The following is a 19987-nucleotide window of genomic DNA, read 5'->3' as shown; positions in this document are numbered from 1 at the left end:
AAAAAAACTTCCAAGACTATAGAATAAGTTTCCCCTTGCAATCAGAAGTCAATCATTAATTTCATTCATACACATTCTCAATAAATGTATGGAGAGTAGAAAATATCAACAGTGGATTAAGGCAATCAAGCTTCTTGAAAGCTATCAGGTCCTAAGCTTAAAAACTGAACCTATGATCTATGGAGAAAAATTATAAGAAAATAAATGAGGTCAACTGCAAAATGATTTCAGACCCTAGCAGCAACATTGATTCTACTAATAATGGATGGAAAAAAAACAAGGAGAGATAGACCATCTCCTTCCTTTATGAGTATGTCATCAATGGTTATGATGAGAACAGCTATTATACAGAACCTGACTGCTGGGAAAAGTTTCCATTTCAAGACTAACTCGCATTTGAAATATGTTCTAAGTCAGTACACACAGAGTTGCTTTGGTCACTCATCATCATATGGATACCTGAAACACCAAGCTAAATTAATGTGGAAAGATCTAAAGCCACAATACAAGGTTGCATCAAAGCCCGATAACACAAACTACTAAACCATTAGCACATTCAGCTATGGTTAGAGGCTATACCTCTACAGTACATTTTGAGAACCTTCTTAATATGGGCATTCAGGAGGCACAAAATATTATTGGTAGATGGTAGGCAAGTTCTAAAAAAAAAAAAAAAAAAAAAAAGAATTTAACAACAAAAATAACTACCTTTGTCCATTCAAACTATAGTCCATATCAACTGAATTTAGACTTCTTGCTGGAATTCTGGGTTAAGGAACAAAAGAAAAATAAAACAATGGTATATGGTATAAAAAAGATAAGAAATTTTATCTATTTTTAAAGCTCATGTTCTACTCACTAGTGATACCTGCCCCTTGCCTCATTGAACGCAAATATTCCTCTCAAAATTCCTTAACCAAGAGAGGGCTCCCTGTAAAATCCTAATGGACTCTGCTGTTGAGCCCATCTCCAGAGTGAGACAAAGTGATAGGAAATTACCTCATGGTCTCTATCCCCAAAGACGATCACTTCCCCTTCCTGCATGTTTTGTGAAAGCTCATGAGGAGTGTTTGAGTCTGGTTCCACAGAAAGAACTATCTCGCTGTCTATGACCTCTAAGATAGGTACTCCTTCCATTAGTGAGAGACCAAAGTCCATGAGTGTAAAGTTAGCATAATTTGTATAGCTTAGAGAATTAATGGTAAAAAAATCCCTACTTGGGTGGAGTAAAAATAATGCTGGCATCACTGTGTAAATCAGCACATTCCTGCCTCCCACACAAGCTAGCCAATCACCTGCTTTACATCTAAGAAGACATTCCCCCGTCTAAACCAGGGGTGCTTCTCTTGCTGCAGGCAGCTCCTGTCGTACCCCTTCCCAAATAAGAAAGCCCACCTTCCCTGTCTGTGCCATCAAGCATTCAAGTTGCTACTTGATCCCAGGTCACTTGGGCCATAGTCATGACTCAATCCCTCTACACCTCTAGCACAGGCTAACAAAATTTCTGACTTTCTGATGTCAGGTCAAAATACAGTGCTAAAACCAGAATGCAAAGCTAGTAAAACAAATTAAATGCTAAAAAGCACTAACAACAGTAGTAGTAATAATTATCATCATAATAATAATAATAGTAATAATAAATCATTAAAACACCACAGACACCTTAGCTAGAAGAAAATGGATTAAAATAAAAATACAGGAACATTAAGAAATAAAAAGGGTATGAATAATGGGGTTATGACAGACGCTCCAAGCCCACAGTATGACTAACACAGCTCTGCACCAGTGCAGATCTCTGACCGAATTCCTTTCTGTAAGGAAAACACTTTTCAGCTTGAACAATGAACAGTATAGTATGGTGAAGTTCGAAAAGACAAATTTCAACTACTGCCTGTACTTACAGAAGCAAAGTCGGCAAAGTTTCCTGCGTCCCTTGCTTCTTTGCTGGGAGGAGTAGGTGCAAAGGGATCCTGATTCCAGTCTGGTAGCGATTCTTTCTGCAAAGAGCTTCCTGAACTTAACTCCTGGAAGAGTTCCTTATGCTTAAAAGAATCTGAAGATTCTGACTTGATAACAGAAGACAGCTTTCCTGCACAGAACATATATGAAGTATACAAATAAATTAACCACAGCTTTCACAATGTACACATCCAGCAAAATATAAATTACAGGCAGTAAGCCTTCACCATACACAGTCTCCAAGCATGGAACTATCCTAAACAGATAAATGACCATTCATCATTAACTTTCCCATTACACTGGCTTAGAATGTGTGTTTTTTTTGTTTGTTTTTGTTTCAGATTAGTTCTTCTGAAAGTGGAAATTATGTTCCATCATTTCCTGAGCCTTCAGAATTTATCAGTTATACTTGGTGCGAGAATACTGAATGCAACAGAAACCCAGAGAATCACTTGTTCTTGAACATGTAGTGGGCTCATGGTGAATTCCAAAGACCACATAATTCATCAGAATCAGCTATAGTGCAACTTCCTTGCAAAGTCAGTTGTGTTCATATTACAGAGGTAAAAAAAAATGAGATATCAGAATTGGGACAAGAAGCAGATAAAAGGAGACATGACATGAAAGACATCAATAAATATATATATAAGGTAATAAAAATCCACAGTTTAGACTTAGAGAGGATGGTCTTTAATGTACTTTACACAGATCAGAAAAACAATGAGAGCTGCAACAGCAGGTTGATGTTGGTCACAGAAAAGGGAAAGCTAAATGCTGTCAACATGAAGCGATTCCTGAAAAGAAAATGTGGTTCACAACGCTGTCAAAAAGTAGATAACAGAAATGTAGCAAAAGGAATAAACAAAAGATTACAAAATGACAAAAAATTTGTAACTATAAGCCTTATGAAAAATACAACCACCCAGCTGTTCATCTGGCGAAATTACAACAGGTTAAGGATTACAAACTGTGCATCACCTAAACAATACAGAAGAATGCAACAGCTAATTCTAAAGGAATGAAGCACTGACTATTCACTAGATGCACATAACGGCCAGGATAAAACATGTAGACTTGTGAAAAAATAAAATCTACTAGAACAAAAAAGGGTAAAGAAAAAGCAGTATTCACAAAATATATCAAGGCTTTCATGGAATCCTGCTTTTCCTACCAAGTTTAAGCAGAATTCAAATTCCAAAAGTAGTGAGAAAAAAAGAAGCCTTTAAGAAGTATATGAGAAATGGAAAACAAAACAAAAAAATATGCTTAACAGATACAGTACCTACGACTTCTGAATTATTAGCCATCATAGATTAACACTCTCGACCAAGGAATAAGCAGAAAAGGCAGTAAGAAAGTATTACCGCATGCATGTATATACATTTGCTAGCATGTATGTGTGTGAGTGTATGTGTGTGTGTGTGTGTGTGGTCTCTGTACACACACGCATCAAAAAAAAAAAAAAAAAAAAAACCACAAGCCAGAACTACCCATCTGCATTACAACTAAAACAAAAGTTAAAACAGGAACCACTACCACAGTAATCATAATAAATGTACCAACAAATGTGTGCGTCATGTCCTTTTAAAGCAAATAAATAGAAACATCTGGTGCATTAAACTATTCAAATAGATCAACATGCCCTCACCTCAGTCTCTATCAGAAAGCTCATAAAAGTACTTGCATAGCAACAACAAATGCAGAAATTGCACTTCTACGAGTTATTAATTGGCAAAATAAGTAAAAATTTAACAGAAAAATGATGATGAGTGTTTCTAGCATAGGAAATGGATTTGGGAATATACTGAAGGACATTTAATTATTCAAAACCAAAAGGGTGGTGACCTGAAGTAGCTGACACTGACAACAGTTTGTATTCTTAGTCTGTTTTTGTGTGACAGGTAGGGAAACAAGGGTGGTACTGTAGCTTTAGTAAGGCTTAACATTAATTAGTAGGATAAAAGTTTTTATGGTCTGGCAGAATAAATGCATTCTACAGAAAACAGAGGTATCATACAACACTAACATTATAGTAAGAGATGAAGATGTGATGTCCATATACTGGGTTAAAGCTTCAGCTAATGAAAACGCTACTGTGGAAACTTCAAACAACATTTTCATCTGAGTCTACAGATTTAGATTTGCAAAGAAAACTGCTTCTTATCTGGTTACTTTACAAGCTGTCATATAAATAAAAAAAATCCTCACCTACTACACACGGAACAAAATGAAGCAGGCTTCATACTTGTAGAATTCTACCAAGATAATTCACTAGTAGCAAACACTTCCCAAAAGATTGTTTTACACAAAGTATCACTAGATGGTCAGTATACTGAAATCATAATGACTACATACATTGTGCAGTCAGAGATGGAAGAGCTCTATAAAGTCAGCAAAAACAAGAACTGTAGCTCAAACCATCAGCTTTTTATTCAAAGGTTTAGAATTAAAGAAAACAAGAATAATCATCCATACCAACTAGATACCACCTCAACAATATTCAAGTGAGAATGCATTGGAGGTGAAGAAAAGATTTAAGGGAAGAACTACAGACATAAGTTTGTGATACTGTCCAAGAGAAGGCAACAAAAATATTCCAAACTGAAACAAGATTAAGAAAGCAGAATAGATGCCTGAGGAAGCTTTAGAAGTGGCTAAGGAAAGGAAGGCAGCAGAAGTGCAGACAGGAAAACTATGCTGAACTGAATGTAGAGTTTCAGAGAACAGCAATAAGAGATAAAGGCATATTTAAATGAGCAGTGCAAAGCAGAAGGTAAAAACAAGAGAATGAGGAAGCCAAGAGATCTCTTGAAGACTGGTAAAATTGACAGAAGAACAATACAAGAAGGACCCTACCATCATCAAGATTTACAATGGTATGTTATCTGAACCACGGCTAGTCATCCTGGAGAATGAAGTTGACATAGAAAGCCTTGCTTAATAAAACTGATAGACTTCTGGCCGAGTGAATCCAGCAAAAATGTTGTTACAGCGCTGCTTGGAATTTACTAGTAAATTTAGAAAATATGACAGTGGCCACTTGGTGGAAAAATGTCAATTTAATTTCAATACCAAAAAAGCAGGCAATACTAAAATGTGCTGAAATTATCCAAACAACTGCATTTGTTCCAAGTGCTCACAAGGTAATTCGTAATATCCTAACAATTTTTAAAAAATGCTGAAATCCCTCTTTCATGGCAATTTTACTTTAGAATACAAGTAACAGAGTTTACATCTTTCATCTCAAACATCATGAAGACTCCATTAGAAAAAAAATAAATAGCATTGCACAACAGTGACATTTTGGCATAACATTTTGGGTAGTTTGGTTGGTTTTGTACCCCTTGAACCCACTGGATTTGTGAATGCTCAAGATCCTGCAAGCTACATTCCAGCAACATAAGGACATTTTTTAAGAAAGGGCAGAGGCATCACAGATTAAATTATTAACATCTCTGAATAATGGTGTAAGCAAGGGACTTTAATGACTATAATAAAAACTTTGATGGTATAAACCATAAACTGTGGCATGTTCTTAGAGAAACTGGGATTGGGGTCATATTTGCCTCCTGAGGAATCTATGCAGATGAAGAAGCAACAGTTTGAACTGGATACAGAATAACTAAAATGGTTCAAAATAGTGAAAGGAGTGTGACAATGATGCAAATTATCAACCTTATTATTTAATTTGCATGCTGAATATATCATGCAAAAGACTTAAGTTAGACAAATTACATGCTGGAATCCGAATTGCTAGGAGAAATATTAACAACCTAAGATCTGCGGATGATACACCATTCTGATGGCTAAAAGGCAGAAAGTCCAAGAGCCTGTTAATGAAGATGAAAGAAAAAAAATCACAACAGTTAGCTTGCTACTCAACAGCAAAACAGCTAAAATGATCTAATCTAGTCTTATCAATTCTTTGCAAGTAGATAGGGAAGAAACCAAGACGGTGACAGACTCTATATTCTTGAGCTCAAAGATCTCTGCAGGTAGTGACTGTAGCCATGAAATTAAAAGATGTTTCTTAGGAGGAAACCTATGGCAAATCTGGGAGGGAGGTTGGTGTAATGATTAAGGTACTTACCTTAGAAACACAAGGTGCAGGGTTTGATTCTGACACGGGGTAATTGGCTAGGCTTAAAAATGGCCCATAAGGGCAGTTAGCCTAGCACTAACCTATGAAGATCTGAAACAACAAAGACACCACCTTGTCAACAAAGGTCAGTATAGTGAAAGTTATGGATTTCCTAGTAATAGTTTATGGCTGTAAGAGTTGGACTATAAGCAATGCTGTGCAAAGAAGAATAATGCTTTTGAGAATTCCATGTACAACAAAATGATCATGTCAGTCAATATTTAAGGAAATAAGCCCAGACTGTTCACTGGAAGGCCCATACCTCTCAACCTGGAAACATTAAAAATCTGGACAGACACATGAAAAATAGGTACAAATCTGTATGCTGATTAATATAAATTTGTATACATAATTACATAATCACACCCACTCCAACAGAAATGTGGGATACCAACTTTCAAACACAAACTGAAGAACAGACAACCAAAATATGGCCCCAGAGTCCCCCTGCAGCCATTCCAATATTCCATTACCTGGCTATTTAGTCCCATTTATCATAAACACTAATGCGCATACTGCTTTTTATTTTCTATATGATAAATAAATATTAAATATTTTGATTTTCTAGTACTAGGCCTCCTGGCTTCCAAAATGACATCCATCACAGTTTTACTGAGAGGTGTTGTTTGTATGACTACATGATTAGCCATGCTGCCAGGTTCAGAGTCTGTAGTTGGTTGTGCAGGATCTGATTGTTTTGCTGGGACAGTAGTTGTGGTCTTTGAGGCAAGGTCCAAGCGGGGTATTGAGCCAAGTTCCTTAGGATTGGGTACCAATATTGGCGGGGCCAGTCCTGTCTGACTTTTAGTTGGACCTTGGGTAGAAGAGGCAGAGGAGGAAAGACGTAAACTGATAGGTTTTTCCAACTGAAGGATAGGGCATCCTCCTTCCATGCTTGTCTGTGATAAGTCCTTGTGCAGAATCTTTTCAATTGATAATTTTGAGGTGAGGCAAATAGATCTATGCCTGGGCTCCCCCATTTCTCTGTTATCATACTGAAGACTTGTGGATTTAGTTTCCACTCGTGAGGATCCACAAGGTTTCCGCTTAAATCGTCTGCCAGAGTGTTTTGTTTTCCTGGCAGGAATTGAGCTTGAAGATGTATCTGGTAGGTCAAAGCTGTGTCCCACAGTGCCATGGTTAATCTGCAAAGGGGGTATGAGTGTGTGCCCCCTTGCTTGTTTATATACCACATGACTTTGGTGTTGTCCGTCTTTATCAGTAGTTGTCCTGGATGAAGTAAGTCCTTGAAGGCTGTTAGAGCATTTTGAACAGCTAGCATCTCTTTCTGGTTGATATGAAGATGCATTTGTTTTGGTGTCCATAAGCCCTGAATGCATCTTCCTGCCATGTGGGCCCCCCCAGGCATAATCTGATGTGTCCATTGTTAAGGTTTGGTTGGCAGGGGGTAGAGTGAAGGGCAGTCCCATGTTTTGGTGACATACCTTTGCCCACTATAGAAACTCCTGTTGCAGGCAGGGAATGAGAGGAATCAGTTTCCAGACTGTGTGAATGTTGACTCCATAAACATTTTAGGTACCACGGAAGTTTCCTCATATGCAGTCTTGCATATGGAATCAGTAGGATGCAGGATGCCATGAAGCCCAGAACCTGCAGAATTTGCCTTGAAGAAGACTGGGTTTTTGTTGCCATCAGTTTGAAGTAAGTAGTCAGTTGCCTTTGCTTGTCCAGCGTAAGGTAAGCCATCTGGGCAGCTGTTTCCAAGCTTGCACCCAGGAATGTTATTTTTTGAGAGGGTACCAGTTGTGATTTCTTTTTGTTTATTGTGTACCCTAGGCATGTTAGAAGCCTTTTCACAAACGCCAGGTGTTGAAGAAGAGTGTCCTTGTTCTCTGCTTGAATGAGACAGTCGTCCAAGTAAGGATATATTTGTATACTTCTTTGTCTGCAAAATGCAATTACTGGTGCCAGGCACTTTGTAAAGACACTGGGCACAGTAGATAAGCCAAAGGGCAGTGCAGAGAATTGGTAATGCATTAAGCCAGCTTTGAATTTGAGGTATCTTCTGCATGACTGTCTTTGGGACATGCAGGTATGCCTCTTTTAGGTCTAAAGTCACCAGCCAAGCATTCTTGCCCAGCATGGGCAGAAGCTGCTGCAAAGTCAGCATTCTGAATTTTGGAATGTCCAGGTATGTGTTTAAAATCAATAAATCCTGTATTGGCCAACAGGCCTTGTCCTTTCTGGGTACCAGGAACAGTCTTGAGTAAAAACCTTGTCCTTTTTCCTATTGTGGTACTGTCTGAATGGCCCCCATATCCATGAGGGACGTAACCTGTTTCTGTGCCTCTGCCCATTGATTTTTTGGCAGATCTGGCCAACCATTTGCCATTGGCAGAGTATGGAAGCGGAACCTGTATCCCTGTGATGCGATGTTTAGTACCCACTTGTCCTGGGTTTTAACTGCCAATTTTGAGCAAAAAGTGCTAATTTTCCCCCTATGGATGCTGCCAAACGATAAGTGCTTGGTGTAGGCAGAGGAAAAAATTGTGATTGCTTTCTGTAGGTTTGCACTATATCTCCTCCAGATTTGGAGGTGGAAGCGCCCCATTGCTTTGACCTGTATGAATCTTGCGCCTGGTATCTGGAACCCTTAGGGTGTCTGGATTTGCCCCTTTGAGCTCTGTTTGACACAAGAAAGGACGAATTTTTTGTGGGCCAGTGTCTACTGAATCTTGGTGGCTGTACTTGTAAGAAGTCTTTAACAGTTTGCATAGACTTAGCTTTGTCTTCCATTTTCTTTAAAACCTCTTCTGCCTTAATACCAAACAGATAATCATGTTGTAAAGGTGCATCTAGCAATTTAGCTTTAACACGGTCAGGCAAATTTTGTTCCTTTAACCAGGCATGCCTCCTAATCACAGATCCAGTAACTGTGGCCCTGCAGGAGGCCTCCAAGGAATCAAAACCACATTGCAAAGTATGCTTTCCAACTTGTTCAGCTGCATGCAATAATTCCTGCAGTTCTTTATTTTCTGCACATTCTGAAATCAACATCATTTTCTGTTTCAGCAATCCCAAAAACAAGTTGTTGGTACTTAAGCATATGAAATTGACAGTTTAAGGCCCTGATTGCCAAAGGTTGCAGATATATAAACCGTTTCTCCCCATCTGTCTAGTGCCCTTGAATCTCTGTCAGAGGGGGTATGATTTTTTGCTGTTGAGACCTTAACTCCCTTTGGACCCTGTGAAATAGTTTCAGGATCAGCAGCAGGGTTTCTAAATAAAAATTTATGTGAGTCTGGGACCCTGTAATATCTGTCAGGCTTACTGGGAGACGGAGGTAAGGAGTCAGGGGTCAAGCTTGACTCCAAAAACACATCATCCACAATGTCTAAAACAGGGGGAATGGCTAAAGGCTTGTGCTGAGGGAGAAGGAAATTCCTGAGCCTCTTTTTTGATTCTGAGAAGTCTTGACTCTCCCAGTGAAAATGCTCCCTCAAAGTATGCAAGGTTTCTCCAAATGAATAATCCTCAGGAGAAGATGCAGATGAACAGACTCCTCAGCATCAGAATCCTCATAGGGAGGTATAGATAATTCCGGATCAGAAGATGAATCCGAAGAAATAGAACCTGCTCCGAAGATTCATAATCAGTGTCTTGCCTAGGCCTCTTATATGGAGGGGGATGGGTACCCCTGATCAAGGTAACAAGGTCTTCAGCCATTTTGATCATCTGTTTTTTAGGCATAGAGACCTGTGCATGTGGCTCATGCATCATTTTTTTAGTTTTAGAAGTTGCTTTTGTCTTTTGTTTTGCAGCTGTCGTCGGTTTGATATACAAATGTTGAGGTCTGAATACACCCTCAGAAGCCGGTGCCTTCTCGGTGGCTCTGGACCCATCTGAGGAAGATACATCCATCGGTCCAATACCTTGAGTATCTTGCAGCATGCCGGACTCCACATGGGTGTCGGTAGAGGCCTGCGACTCGAAGGTAGCAGGTATCAGGGGCTGCGAAAGTGCCTGAGTACTGGCAAACTGGCGACTGGCTTAGGAGAAGCTTCATCGGTTTTGGATCTTGACTGCCTTTCTCTGTCCTTTTCTTTGTGTTGTTTATGCACTCCGGTAGTCGGGTTGTTATCAGATGACATTTCTGGGTAGTTAAATCTGTTTTCAAAATACTTTGATGCAAAAATATACTGACGCTTAATAGTGCGTTGGTTAAATCTAGCACAAAATCGACAGCCAGGCACATTGTGATCAGGGCCTAGGCAAAGGAATACAGTATAAATGGAAATCCTTGTGAGGTATTTGCTTCCCACAAGTAATACAATTATTAACTTTTTCTGACATCGGTATGGAGCAAGAAAAAAGTTTCCCCAACGGGGTACTTAGCTTTAGTGATGACTTCTGTTCTGAAACTCAAACTCTAATATTTCAGTAGTCGGACGACCGGCACTTGCAAAATGCTTCTGCTTCGGGCACCGCGTGGCAAGAAAGATTAAAGAAAATGGCGTCGGCTGCATGTTTCATACCCCTGACGACCTGACATCATGGAAGAGAAGACAGCAACCGACGCAGGACCCAAGACTTTGGAATTCAGGCCGACTGAGGACAACCTGCCAGCAGATTACCCAAATGTAATGACTGCAACAGTGAAACACGAAGAACATCAGACAACCAAAATATGGCCCCAGAGTCCCCCTAGAGCTATTCCAATATTCCATTACCTGGCTATTTAGTCCCATTTACCATAAACACTAATGAGCATACTGCTTTACTTCTTCAATGATTATTTGGATTTTATTTCACATTTTATAGCACAATGCACAAACACTAACAGACATCTGCTAAACAAAGCAATACTGACTCACAATGAAAATAGACTTAGCATTAAAACTTCTCTGCCCTTGAACCTCACATTCATTGAAAGAGCATTGAAACCAACACCACATCCAAAGAAAATGCATCTAGCCAGTGGTGGATAGAGATTACCTTTAGGCTGTTTTCAAATCATAGGCCCCTTGCACACAAAACAAGAAATATAGATGTGTTCTTTGATGCACCTTCCTGACTTTATTAAAGTACATTCCTTGTATAATACAGCACACTTGTTAGACTTAGAGCGCATTTTAAATTTATTGTTTGAACATTTTTCCAGTAAGCAATGAAACAAAAGGCATAAGCCAATAATGACAAAACTGCCCAATTCTGAACATTTCCATCATAAAAGTCTACTTACACACACACACACATTTATATATATATATATAAAACTTCATGTAAATACAATGGCAGTAGTGTAAGCCATGGACATCTTGCACAGCTTCTTGAACTTGTTTTCAGTTTCAGTTTTTTGCTTGACTTACTCTGATTTCTGTTATCAGACCAACTCAATAGCTGTAAATGCACAACAAAATAAACTAGGTGAATAGCATGTTTTAAGATTTCCAATTTTTAGTCCAAGAAACTACTGACAGACCTTCTCCTATATTCATCATGAAGCATCAAAACTGTCATTGTAATCCAGATGCTGTTAACTGGCCACTCTTGCTTCTCAACTGTCTGCAGTAGAAAATTTTGTTTTATCTTGAATGTTGGAAAATATACTGTACTTGTTTAAAATATTTTCTTATAATGCAGCACAGAACACAATAATTCTGATTTTCTGTTCCTGAATTTGGGTTAATGATATTTTTTGCTCTTTCCACTGAGGCACAAATGTCCTTGTGCATGACATTTTCTCACTTCTGTTGTATCTGTAGCTACACCCTTGACTTGTTACATACACCCCCTTTAAAAGTACACCACAATACAGTATCAGCAATGCATCTACATGCTGTGAGAGTAGAACCCACAGCCTTCTGCATTAAAAGCAAGTATTTAACCTGTTATGCTATTAACAATGCAAGCAGACTCAGCATAAGCAACACTAAACTTCTCTTCCCCTGAAGCTCTCGGCTTCTCGTAAAATCCACTCGACACTGAATTGTATCTCTCAACTTTGCAGCACAAGAAATCTGGAAAAAGACAAACTTTATTGGAGGGGGGGGGGGGGCGACAAAAGCCCAAAAAACAGGGACACATTTTAAACATTGCTTGTATAATTTTGGAAAGTTGCTAGAATAAAATTTTGTGTTACCACCATGTGTTTCACTGCCAAGTCTTGAACCCAGGACCCTGTGCACTACAGTCAGAGCAACATACCACTATGCCAAATCAGCAGTTTCCTGAAAGATAGGAAGAATGAAACTTAAATGGATATCATTTAGTGAATTCAGTTCTCACTTATCACCATAGCTCTCAACCTCTTAGCAAAAAACACCTGGACAAAGCCAAAAATGGGAAAATACAGCCCCCAAACATATTCAGTGATTTCCATTCTCACCATAGCTCTCACCTCTTAGCATAAAAAACCTGTGCAAAGCCAATAATGGGGAATACAGCCCCTGAAATAGGGACAAATTTCAAATACTGATCTTATAAACTTAGAAAATTACTAGAATAAAAGGTTTTGTGTTACCATGTATTTTCTGAAGAATATGAAGTCTGAAATTGAAATGCTTGTCATTATTTAGTGAATTCAATCATTTACTGATTTGTCACAAAAATCCAGAAAACCACAGATTTTATGAGGAACAGAACAAAATTATGAGACAAACATCTGGAAAGTTTTCACAAGTGGTGGTGGGTAGGGAATTTAGACTAACCCGTTCTCAGAATAAATAACTGTTGTCTCAGCAGCAATAATACCCAAATAGCTGCTTTCACAGTTTTGTTGTCTCAGCAGCAATAATATCTAAATAACTGTTCTCACAGTCTCAGCAGCATAATACCTATGTAGTCCTGCTTGCACCTTTGCGGTTTGTTCCGTAACCTGTTCTCAGTAGCATAAAAAAAAAGAAATAACCCGGTCTCTGCAATAAATAACTGTTCTCAGTCTCACATACACTACAGGAAATAACCTGTTCTCAGAATAAATGTTTTGTTCTGTAACCCGTTCTCAGCAGCGTAATATAAAAGAACTGTTCTCTGTCTCACACATACTACAGGGACCTTCATGGTTTGTTCCATAACCCGTTCTCAGCAGCATAATACAAAAGAAATAACCCGTTCTCAGTTTGCAATATATAACTATTCTCAGTCTCTCACACACTATGGGAAATAACCCAGTTTCTGCAATAAATAACTGTTCTCAGTCTCACACACAATACAAGAAATAACCCATTCTCAGCAGCATAATACAAAAGAAATAACCTGTTCTCAGAATAAATAACTGTTCTCACAGTCTCAGCAGCATAATACATCTGCAGTCCTGCTTGCACCTTTGCGTTTTTTTCTGTTCCTGGAAGTTCAGCTTGCAGCTATGTTCAACAGCTTCCATTCTTGCAGCTACATTCAGCAGCCTTTATCCTGCTATGTTCAGCAGCCTCGTGTCTTGGCTGGAGCACCTGAAAATGCATGCACGTTATGTTGTTGAGCCCTTGAGCTCAATTCGGACAGGCTGGTAGGCCATTTCACGGAGTTGACATCATCGTGCACGTGATGACGTTAGCTCAAAAAAAGCGAAAAAAAAAATTTAAATAAAAAAGCTGGGAAATTAAGGGGTGCCACTCGGGAATCGTGGCACCCCATTATTTGGACCTCAAAACTGGTAACAAACGAGTAATTTGGTATGGTTGGGAGGTATGGGAAGGCCTGATAGTAAAACAAACTCATACTTTGGTCACATAATGTGAAGCCATGATTCACTAGACATGACACTGATGCTGAGAAAGATTAAAGGTAAAAAGCAAAACGGGGTGGCAAAAGCTAAGATGGATTGTCAGAATTACTTAAGTAAAGAATATGAATTTACATGAGAATAAACTGCTGCTAGCAGACAGACTTGGTGTACTAAAGTCCTTCAGGTCATGAAGACCCAGATGTGACTAAACAGCTATTCCATTCACAGAATGCTTGATCTACATTACCAAAAGAATTCCAAAACTCCCCATAATAAAAAATTGATATAAAGAATCAGTTTTAACAACCACCTTTCCTCACAAGAAGCAACACTTACAAGTTGCAATCACAAAATATCTTATACAGCTACATAAACAGCAAACAACAAAGGGATGCATTTAATCAACACTTTTTGGTATGCCAGACAGCCATTCAAAACTTCCAGTTGCCAAACATTTATACTAAGTTAAAAAGCCACAGAGAAAGAGTCCCCAAACCCAAAGTTAGTCCCAAACCCATTTCCATAAACTTATCTGCATTAACTGGCAAACATTTGAAAGCTCAGCAACAGTATGGAAAAAAAAAAAAAAAAAAAAAGCGACCACCAACTTTATATTACCAAGCCATATTCAAAATCCAACAAACAGTCCATTCTGCTACTGCCTTTTCGGTAAGATTCAGACTTGGGAGATTCAAAAAAGCCATGCTGCAATTGCAGCCAAGCCAAAACTGCTTATTATGTCTGCATAACGAGCTCAGAGGCTCATTTACAACGCATCTGGCCAGACACATGTGAGCAACAATCAGCTTCTCATGGAAGCCACAACAGGTGACACATGGGAACATCAAGTAGGACCTAACTGTGGCCAGAATGAAGTACGAGCAGCTGTAGTAAACATCTACCGAGTATGAGCTTCAGGACAGTCATCACAAACCCACACACACAGTTGGTAATGCTTGTGTGCTTATGTTCTTGTAACCCAACGATACATATATGCAGAGATGATTCTTGGGGAAGGTAGTAAGGGAAGTATACTTAAGGCAGTAGGATCCCAGAAAAAATATATAACATATGGAAGACTACAAAAGGGGGGGGTGACACAATCAGGGATGTAGAAAAAGTACAGTTGTGTAGCTACCATAAATGTAGATGTTCGAGTGTATTCACTATTGCAGTCATTACTCTTGGGTTATCCTGCTGGCAGGCTACCTGCAGTCGGCCTAAATTCCAAAGTCTAGGTCTGGCGTCGGTTGCTGTCACCTCTTCCCTGATGTCAGTGCGCCAGGGGTATACAAAATGCAGCCGATGCCATTTTCTTCAGTTTTTCTTGCCCCAGATGTCAGGTGCCCCCAAAATGGTAGGCTAAAAAATTATGCCAATAATTATGCATGCAGTAAAATAAACATTTCCTTCATCTACAAGCAAATACACCACAAAGGTTGTATAAGATAGAGAAGTATAGGTAAGTCCCAGCAAAGAAAAGGAGGATGGTGGGTGGGTAACCTGGACTGCAACAGTGAATATACTCGAACATCTACACTTATGGTAGATACACAACTGTACTATGTTCATCGTGTTTCACTGTTGCAGTCATTACTCTTGGGTTGAATCCCAAAGCTGAGGTTGGGTGGCTGGGCCTAAATAGGATTAGGAGAAGCTATAATGCCTTGCAGAACTGCAGTGGCGAAGCCTGCTCTGGATTTAGAGTAGAGAGGTAAATGGTAGTGCTTTGTAAAAGTGTGCACTGAACTCCAAGCTGCAGCCTCTAAAATGTCTTTGGTTGGTACTCCTCTGAGAAAGACTGCTGAAGTGGCTGCTGCCCTGGTAGAATGAGGCCTAATGCCCTTGGGCACTGATTTGCCATGTCGTGCGTAGGAGAAACGAATGCAGTGGCCTATTTTGAAATAGTCTGTTTTGAGATAGGCTTTCCTTGAGATCCTGCAGTATATGCCACTAAAAGTTGCTCAGTTTTTCTGAAAGCTTTAGTTCTGCCCAAGTAGAAGCGTAGTTGTCTGTGTATGTCCAAGGAATGCAGAAGTCTCTCACCCTTATTCTGTGCATTTGGATAAAAGATAGGCAAATGAAAGGTTTGGTTAAGGGCCACACTGGACACTACCTTAGGCATAAATGTTGGGTTTGTCCTTAGAAAAACCCTGTCTGGATGGAAAATGATGAAAAGTTCCACAGCCATGAGTGCCTGTAGCTCTGAAACTCATCTTGCAGAGGTTATTGCTAGGAGCAGAGCTGTTTTCCAAGATAAAAACGTTATATCAGCTGTATTGGCTGGCTCAAAAGGCGGCAGTGTGAGTTTTTCCAAGACATAACTGAGGTCCCATGCAGGTCTTATGTTTTTGGCCCCTCTGAGGTACTGCCTTAGCAATGGATGGGAAAAAATAGGAGGTTCCGTATTGTAATGAGCTGAAATGGCAGAGGCATGAATTTTAATTGATGAAAAGGATAGGCCTTTCTCCAGCATCTCAGTTAGGTATTGTAAAATCTGAGGAATATTTGGTACAGATGTGTCAATTCCTTGTGCTTGGTTCCAAGCACATAATCTTTTCCATTTTTCTGCATAAGATTTTTCTGGTACTGGGCCTCCTGGCCTCCAAAATAACATCCATCACTGCTTTAGAGAGAGGTGTGTTTTGAATGGTTACATTATCCGCCATGCTGCCAGATTTAGGGTCCTGAGTTGGCTGTGCAGAATCTGATTGCTTCGCTGGGTCAGTAAGTGAGGAATTAGAGGTAATGTCCAGGCTGGGTCTTGAGACAAGCTTTTTAGGATTGGGTACAAGTGCTGGAGTGGCCAGTCTGGGGCAATCATAATCATTCTTGCCTTCTCTTGTCTGACCTTTAGGAGTACCTTAGGGAGGAGAGGCAGCGGAGGAAAGGCATATACTGTTAGACTTTTCCAGCTGAATGACAGAGCATCCACTTTCCATGCTTGCTTGTGATTAGTCCTTGTGCAGAATTTCTGTAGTTGGCAGTTGTGAGGGGAGGCAAACAGATCCATGTCTGGGCATCCCCATTCCTTTGCTATCATGCTGAAGACTTGTGGATCCAGTTTCCACTCGTGGGGATCCGTGAGGTTTCTGCTTAGTTCATCTGCCAGAGTATTGTTCTTTCCTGGCAGGAATTGTGCTTGCAGGTGTACTTGATAAGTCAATGCTGTGTCCCACAAAGTCATGGCTTGTCTGCAGAGGGGGTAGAAATGTGTGCCTCCCTGCTTGTTTATGTACCACATGACTGTAGTATTGTCCGTCCTTATTAGTAGTTGTCCTGGATGGAGTAGATCCTTGAAAGCTGTCAGGGCATTCTGCACAGCTAGCATCTCTTTTTGATTGATATGTAGATGCATTTGGCTTGCGGACCATGTGCCCTGAATACATTTTCCTCCCATGTGTACTCCCCAGGCATAATCTGATGCATCTGTTCTTATTGACTGCCTGGCTGTGGGTACAGTGAATGGCTGCCACTTGTTGAGGTGACAGGCATGTGCCCACCATCGAAACTACTGTTGCAGGCAAGGAATGAGGGTAATTAATGCTTCCAGGCTTTGACAATGTTGAGTCCAGACACTTTTTAGGTACCATTGAAGTTTCCTCATATGCAGTCTGGCATATGGAATTAGCAGAATGCAGGATGCCATGAAGCCCAAAGCCTGCAGAATTTTTCTTGCAGATAACTGGGTCTTTGCTGCCAACATTTTGAAGTAAAAAGTTAGTTGCCTTTATTTGTCTGGCGTGAGAAAAAACATCTGGGCAGTTGTACTTAAGCTTGCACCCAGGAATATTATCTCTTGAGAGGGTACTAGTTTTGATTTCTTTTCGTTTACTGTGTACCCTAGGCAAATTAATAATCTCTTTAAGAACGCCAGATGCTGTAGTAGAGTGTCCTTGTTCTCTGCTTGTATAAGGCAGTCGTCAAAGTAAGGGTATATTTGAATTCCTCTTTGTCTGCAGAATGCAATTACTGGTGCCAGGCATTTTGTGAAGACCCTGGGCGCAGTAGATAAGCCAAAGGGCAGTGCAGAGAATTGGTAGTGCACTGAGCCAGCTAGGAATCTGAGGTATCTTCTGCAAGATTGTCTGATTGGGATATGCAGGTATGCTTTTTTTAGGTCCAAAGTTACAAGCCAAGCCTTCTTGCCCAGCATGGGCAGAAGCTGCTGCAGAGTTAACATTTTGAATTTTGGAACGTCCAGAAATGTGTTTAGAAATGACAGGTCCAGTATTGGTCTCCAGGCTTTGTCCTTTCTGGGTACCAAGAAAAGTCTTGAGTAAAATCCTTGTCCCTGCTGTTGCTGTGGTACTTGTTGAATGGCCCTCATGTTTATAAGGGACGAAACTTGTTTTTGTGCCTCTGCCCATTGGTTGTGTGGCAGGTTTGGCATACCTTTTGCCTTTGGCAGGGTGTGAAAGTGGAACCTGTAGCCCTGGGACACTATATTCAATACCCATTTTTCCTGGGTGATCATGTGCCAATTTTGAGAGAAAAGTGCTAGTTTTAAGTGCTTGGTGTTGGCAGAGGCAAGTCATTGGGACTGTTTCCTGTATGACTGTGCTTTGTCTTCTCCACTTTTGGAGGTAGAAGCACCCCACTGTTTAGGCCTGTATGAACCTTGGGGCTGGGATCTCCCTCTGGGACGTCTGTGTCTGCCTCTTTGTGGCCTGTCCGACACTGGAAAGGACCAATTCTTTGTAGGCCAGTTCCTGCTAAATCCTGGTGGCTGAACCTGTAAAAAATCCTTTACTGTTTGCATAGATTTTGCTTTGTCCTCCATTTTCTTCAAAACCTCCTCTGCTTTAACACCAAATAAAGTATCATGCTGTAATGGAGCATCTAATAATTTTACTTTAACATGATCAGGCAGATTTTGTTCCTTTAACCAAGCATGCCTCCTAATGACAGAACCTACAAAGAATCAAAACCACACTGCAATGTAAGCTTTCCCACTTGTTCAGTTGCATGCAATAAATCCTGCATTTCCTTATTTTCTGCACAACCAGAATTGGCCAACATTTTCTGTTTTAACAGTGACATTAAGTATTGCTGATATTTAATCATATGAAATTGACAATTTAAAGCTCTCACAGCCAACGTAGCAGAAGTGTAAACCTTTTTCCCCCATCTGTCAGAAGGGATAGGGTTTCTTGCAGTAGCGGCCTTAACCCCTTTGGGACCCTGAGAAATAGTTTCTGGGTCAGCAGCAGGGTTTTTATAAAGAAATGTATGTGAATCTGGAACCCTGTAGTATCTGTCTGGTTTAACAGGAGCTGGAGGTAAGGAGTCTGGAGAAAGGCCGGACTCTGAAAATACATCTTCTACAATGTCTAGCACAGGGGGAATAGCAAGAGGTCTGTGCTGAGGAAGTAAAAGACAATCGCTAAGCCTTTTCTTTGATTCTGAGTAATCTTGGCTCTCCCAGTGGAAGTGCTCCCTCATGGTATGCAGGGTTTTCCCAAAATAATAATCCTCAGGAGGAGAGGCTGAAGGAATGGATTCTTCAGCATCAGAATCCTCATAGGGAGGAAGAGAGTATTCCTGTACAGAAGAGGAGTCAGAGGAAATGGAAACCTGATCTGAAGAGTCACAGTCTGTCTCTTCCCTAGGCGGCCTCTTATCAGGAGGGGGATGGGAACCCCTGATCAAGGTAATTAGGTCTTCGGCCATTTTGAGCATCTGTTTCTTAGGCATGGAAGTTTGACCTGGAGAATGCTGAACTTGTTTCTTTGTCTTTGAAGCTGCTTTACTCTTTTCTTTAGAAGCTGAAGTAGGCTTTACATATAGCTGTGTAGGTCTGAAAACACCCTCAGAAGCCGATGCCTGCTCAGCGGCTCCAGACCCATCTGAGGGAATAATTTCTGAGTGTCCAATACCTTGAGTATCCAGAGGCCTAGTTGGCTCCACGTGGGAGTCGTCAGCGGCCCGTGGCTCTGAGCTAGCAGGCGTCAGGGGCTGCAAAAGCGCCTCACTGAGAACTGGCGAAACAGCAACTGGCTTAGCGGAAGCCTTGTCATCGGTTTTGGATCTCGGAAGCCTGTCCTTCTCTTTTCCCTTGCGTTTTTTAGAAATTCCGGTTGTCGGCTGTTCTGACGACATTATATAGTTGAATTTTCGGCCAAAGTAATGAAAAGCAAAATCAAACCGATGCTTAATAGTGTGTTGGCTGAATCTAGCAACATTATGATCAGGGCCTA

General features: G+C 40.3%; 1 protein-coding gene across 2 annotated transcripts in view; it reads right to left on the bottom strand.

Annotated features, from left to right (window-relative positions):
* EPS15 (epidermal growth factor receptor pathway substrate 15) overlaps positions 1 to 19987 on the bottom strand; it is a 2462763-nt gene that overhangs the window by 86578 nt on the left and 2356198 nt on the right. The window contains exon 24 of one of the 2 annotated variants that reach the window (XM_044086082.1): positions 1902 to 2089. The exons of the other annotated variant lie outside the window; for it this stretch is intronic. Within the exon in view, the coding sequence (XP_043942017.1) occupies positions 1902 to 2089 (188 nt within the window). The remainder of the gene's footprint in view (positions 1 to 1901; positions 2090 to 19987) is intronic. 2 annotated transcript variants of the gene reach the window in all.

This window comes from Protopterus annectens, chromosome 10.part0 (genome assembly GCF_019279795.1).
Source record: "Protopterus annectens isolate FY-2018-M chromosome 10.part0, PAN1.0, whole genome shotgun sequence".
NCBI classification, from domain to species: Eukaryota; Metazoa; Chordata; order Ceratodontiformes; family Protopteridae; genus Protopterus; species Protopterus annectens.
This window is presented reverse-complemented; position numbering and strand designations above follow the sequence as displayed.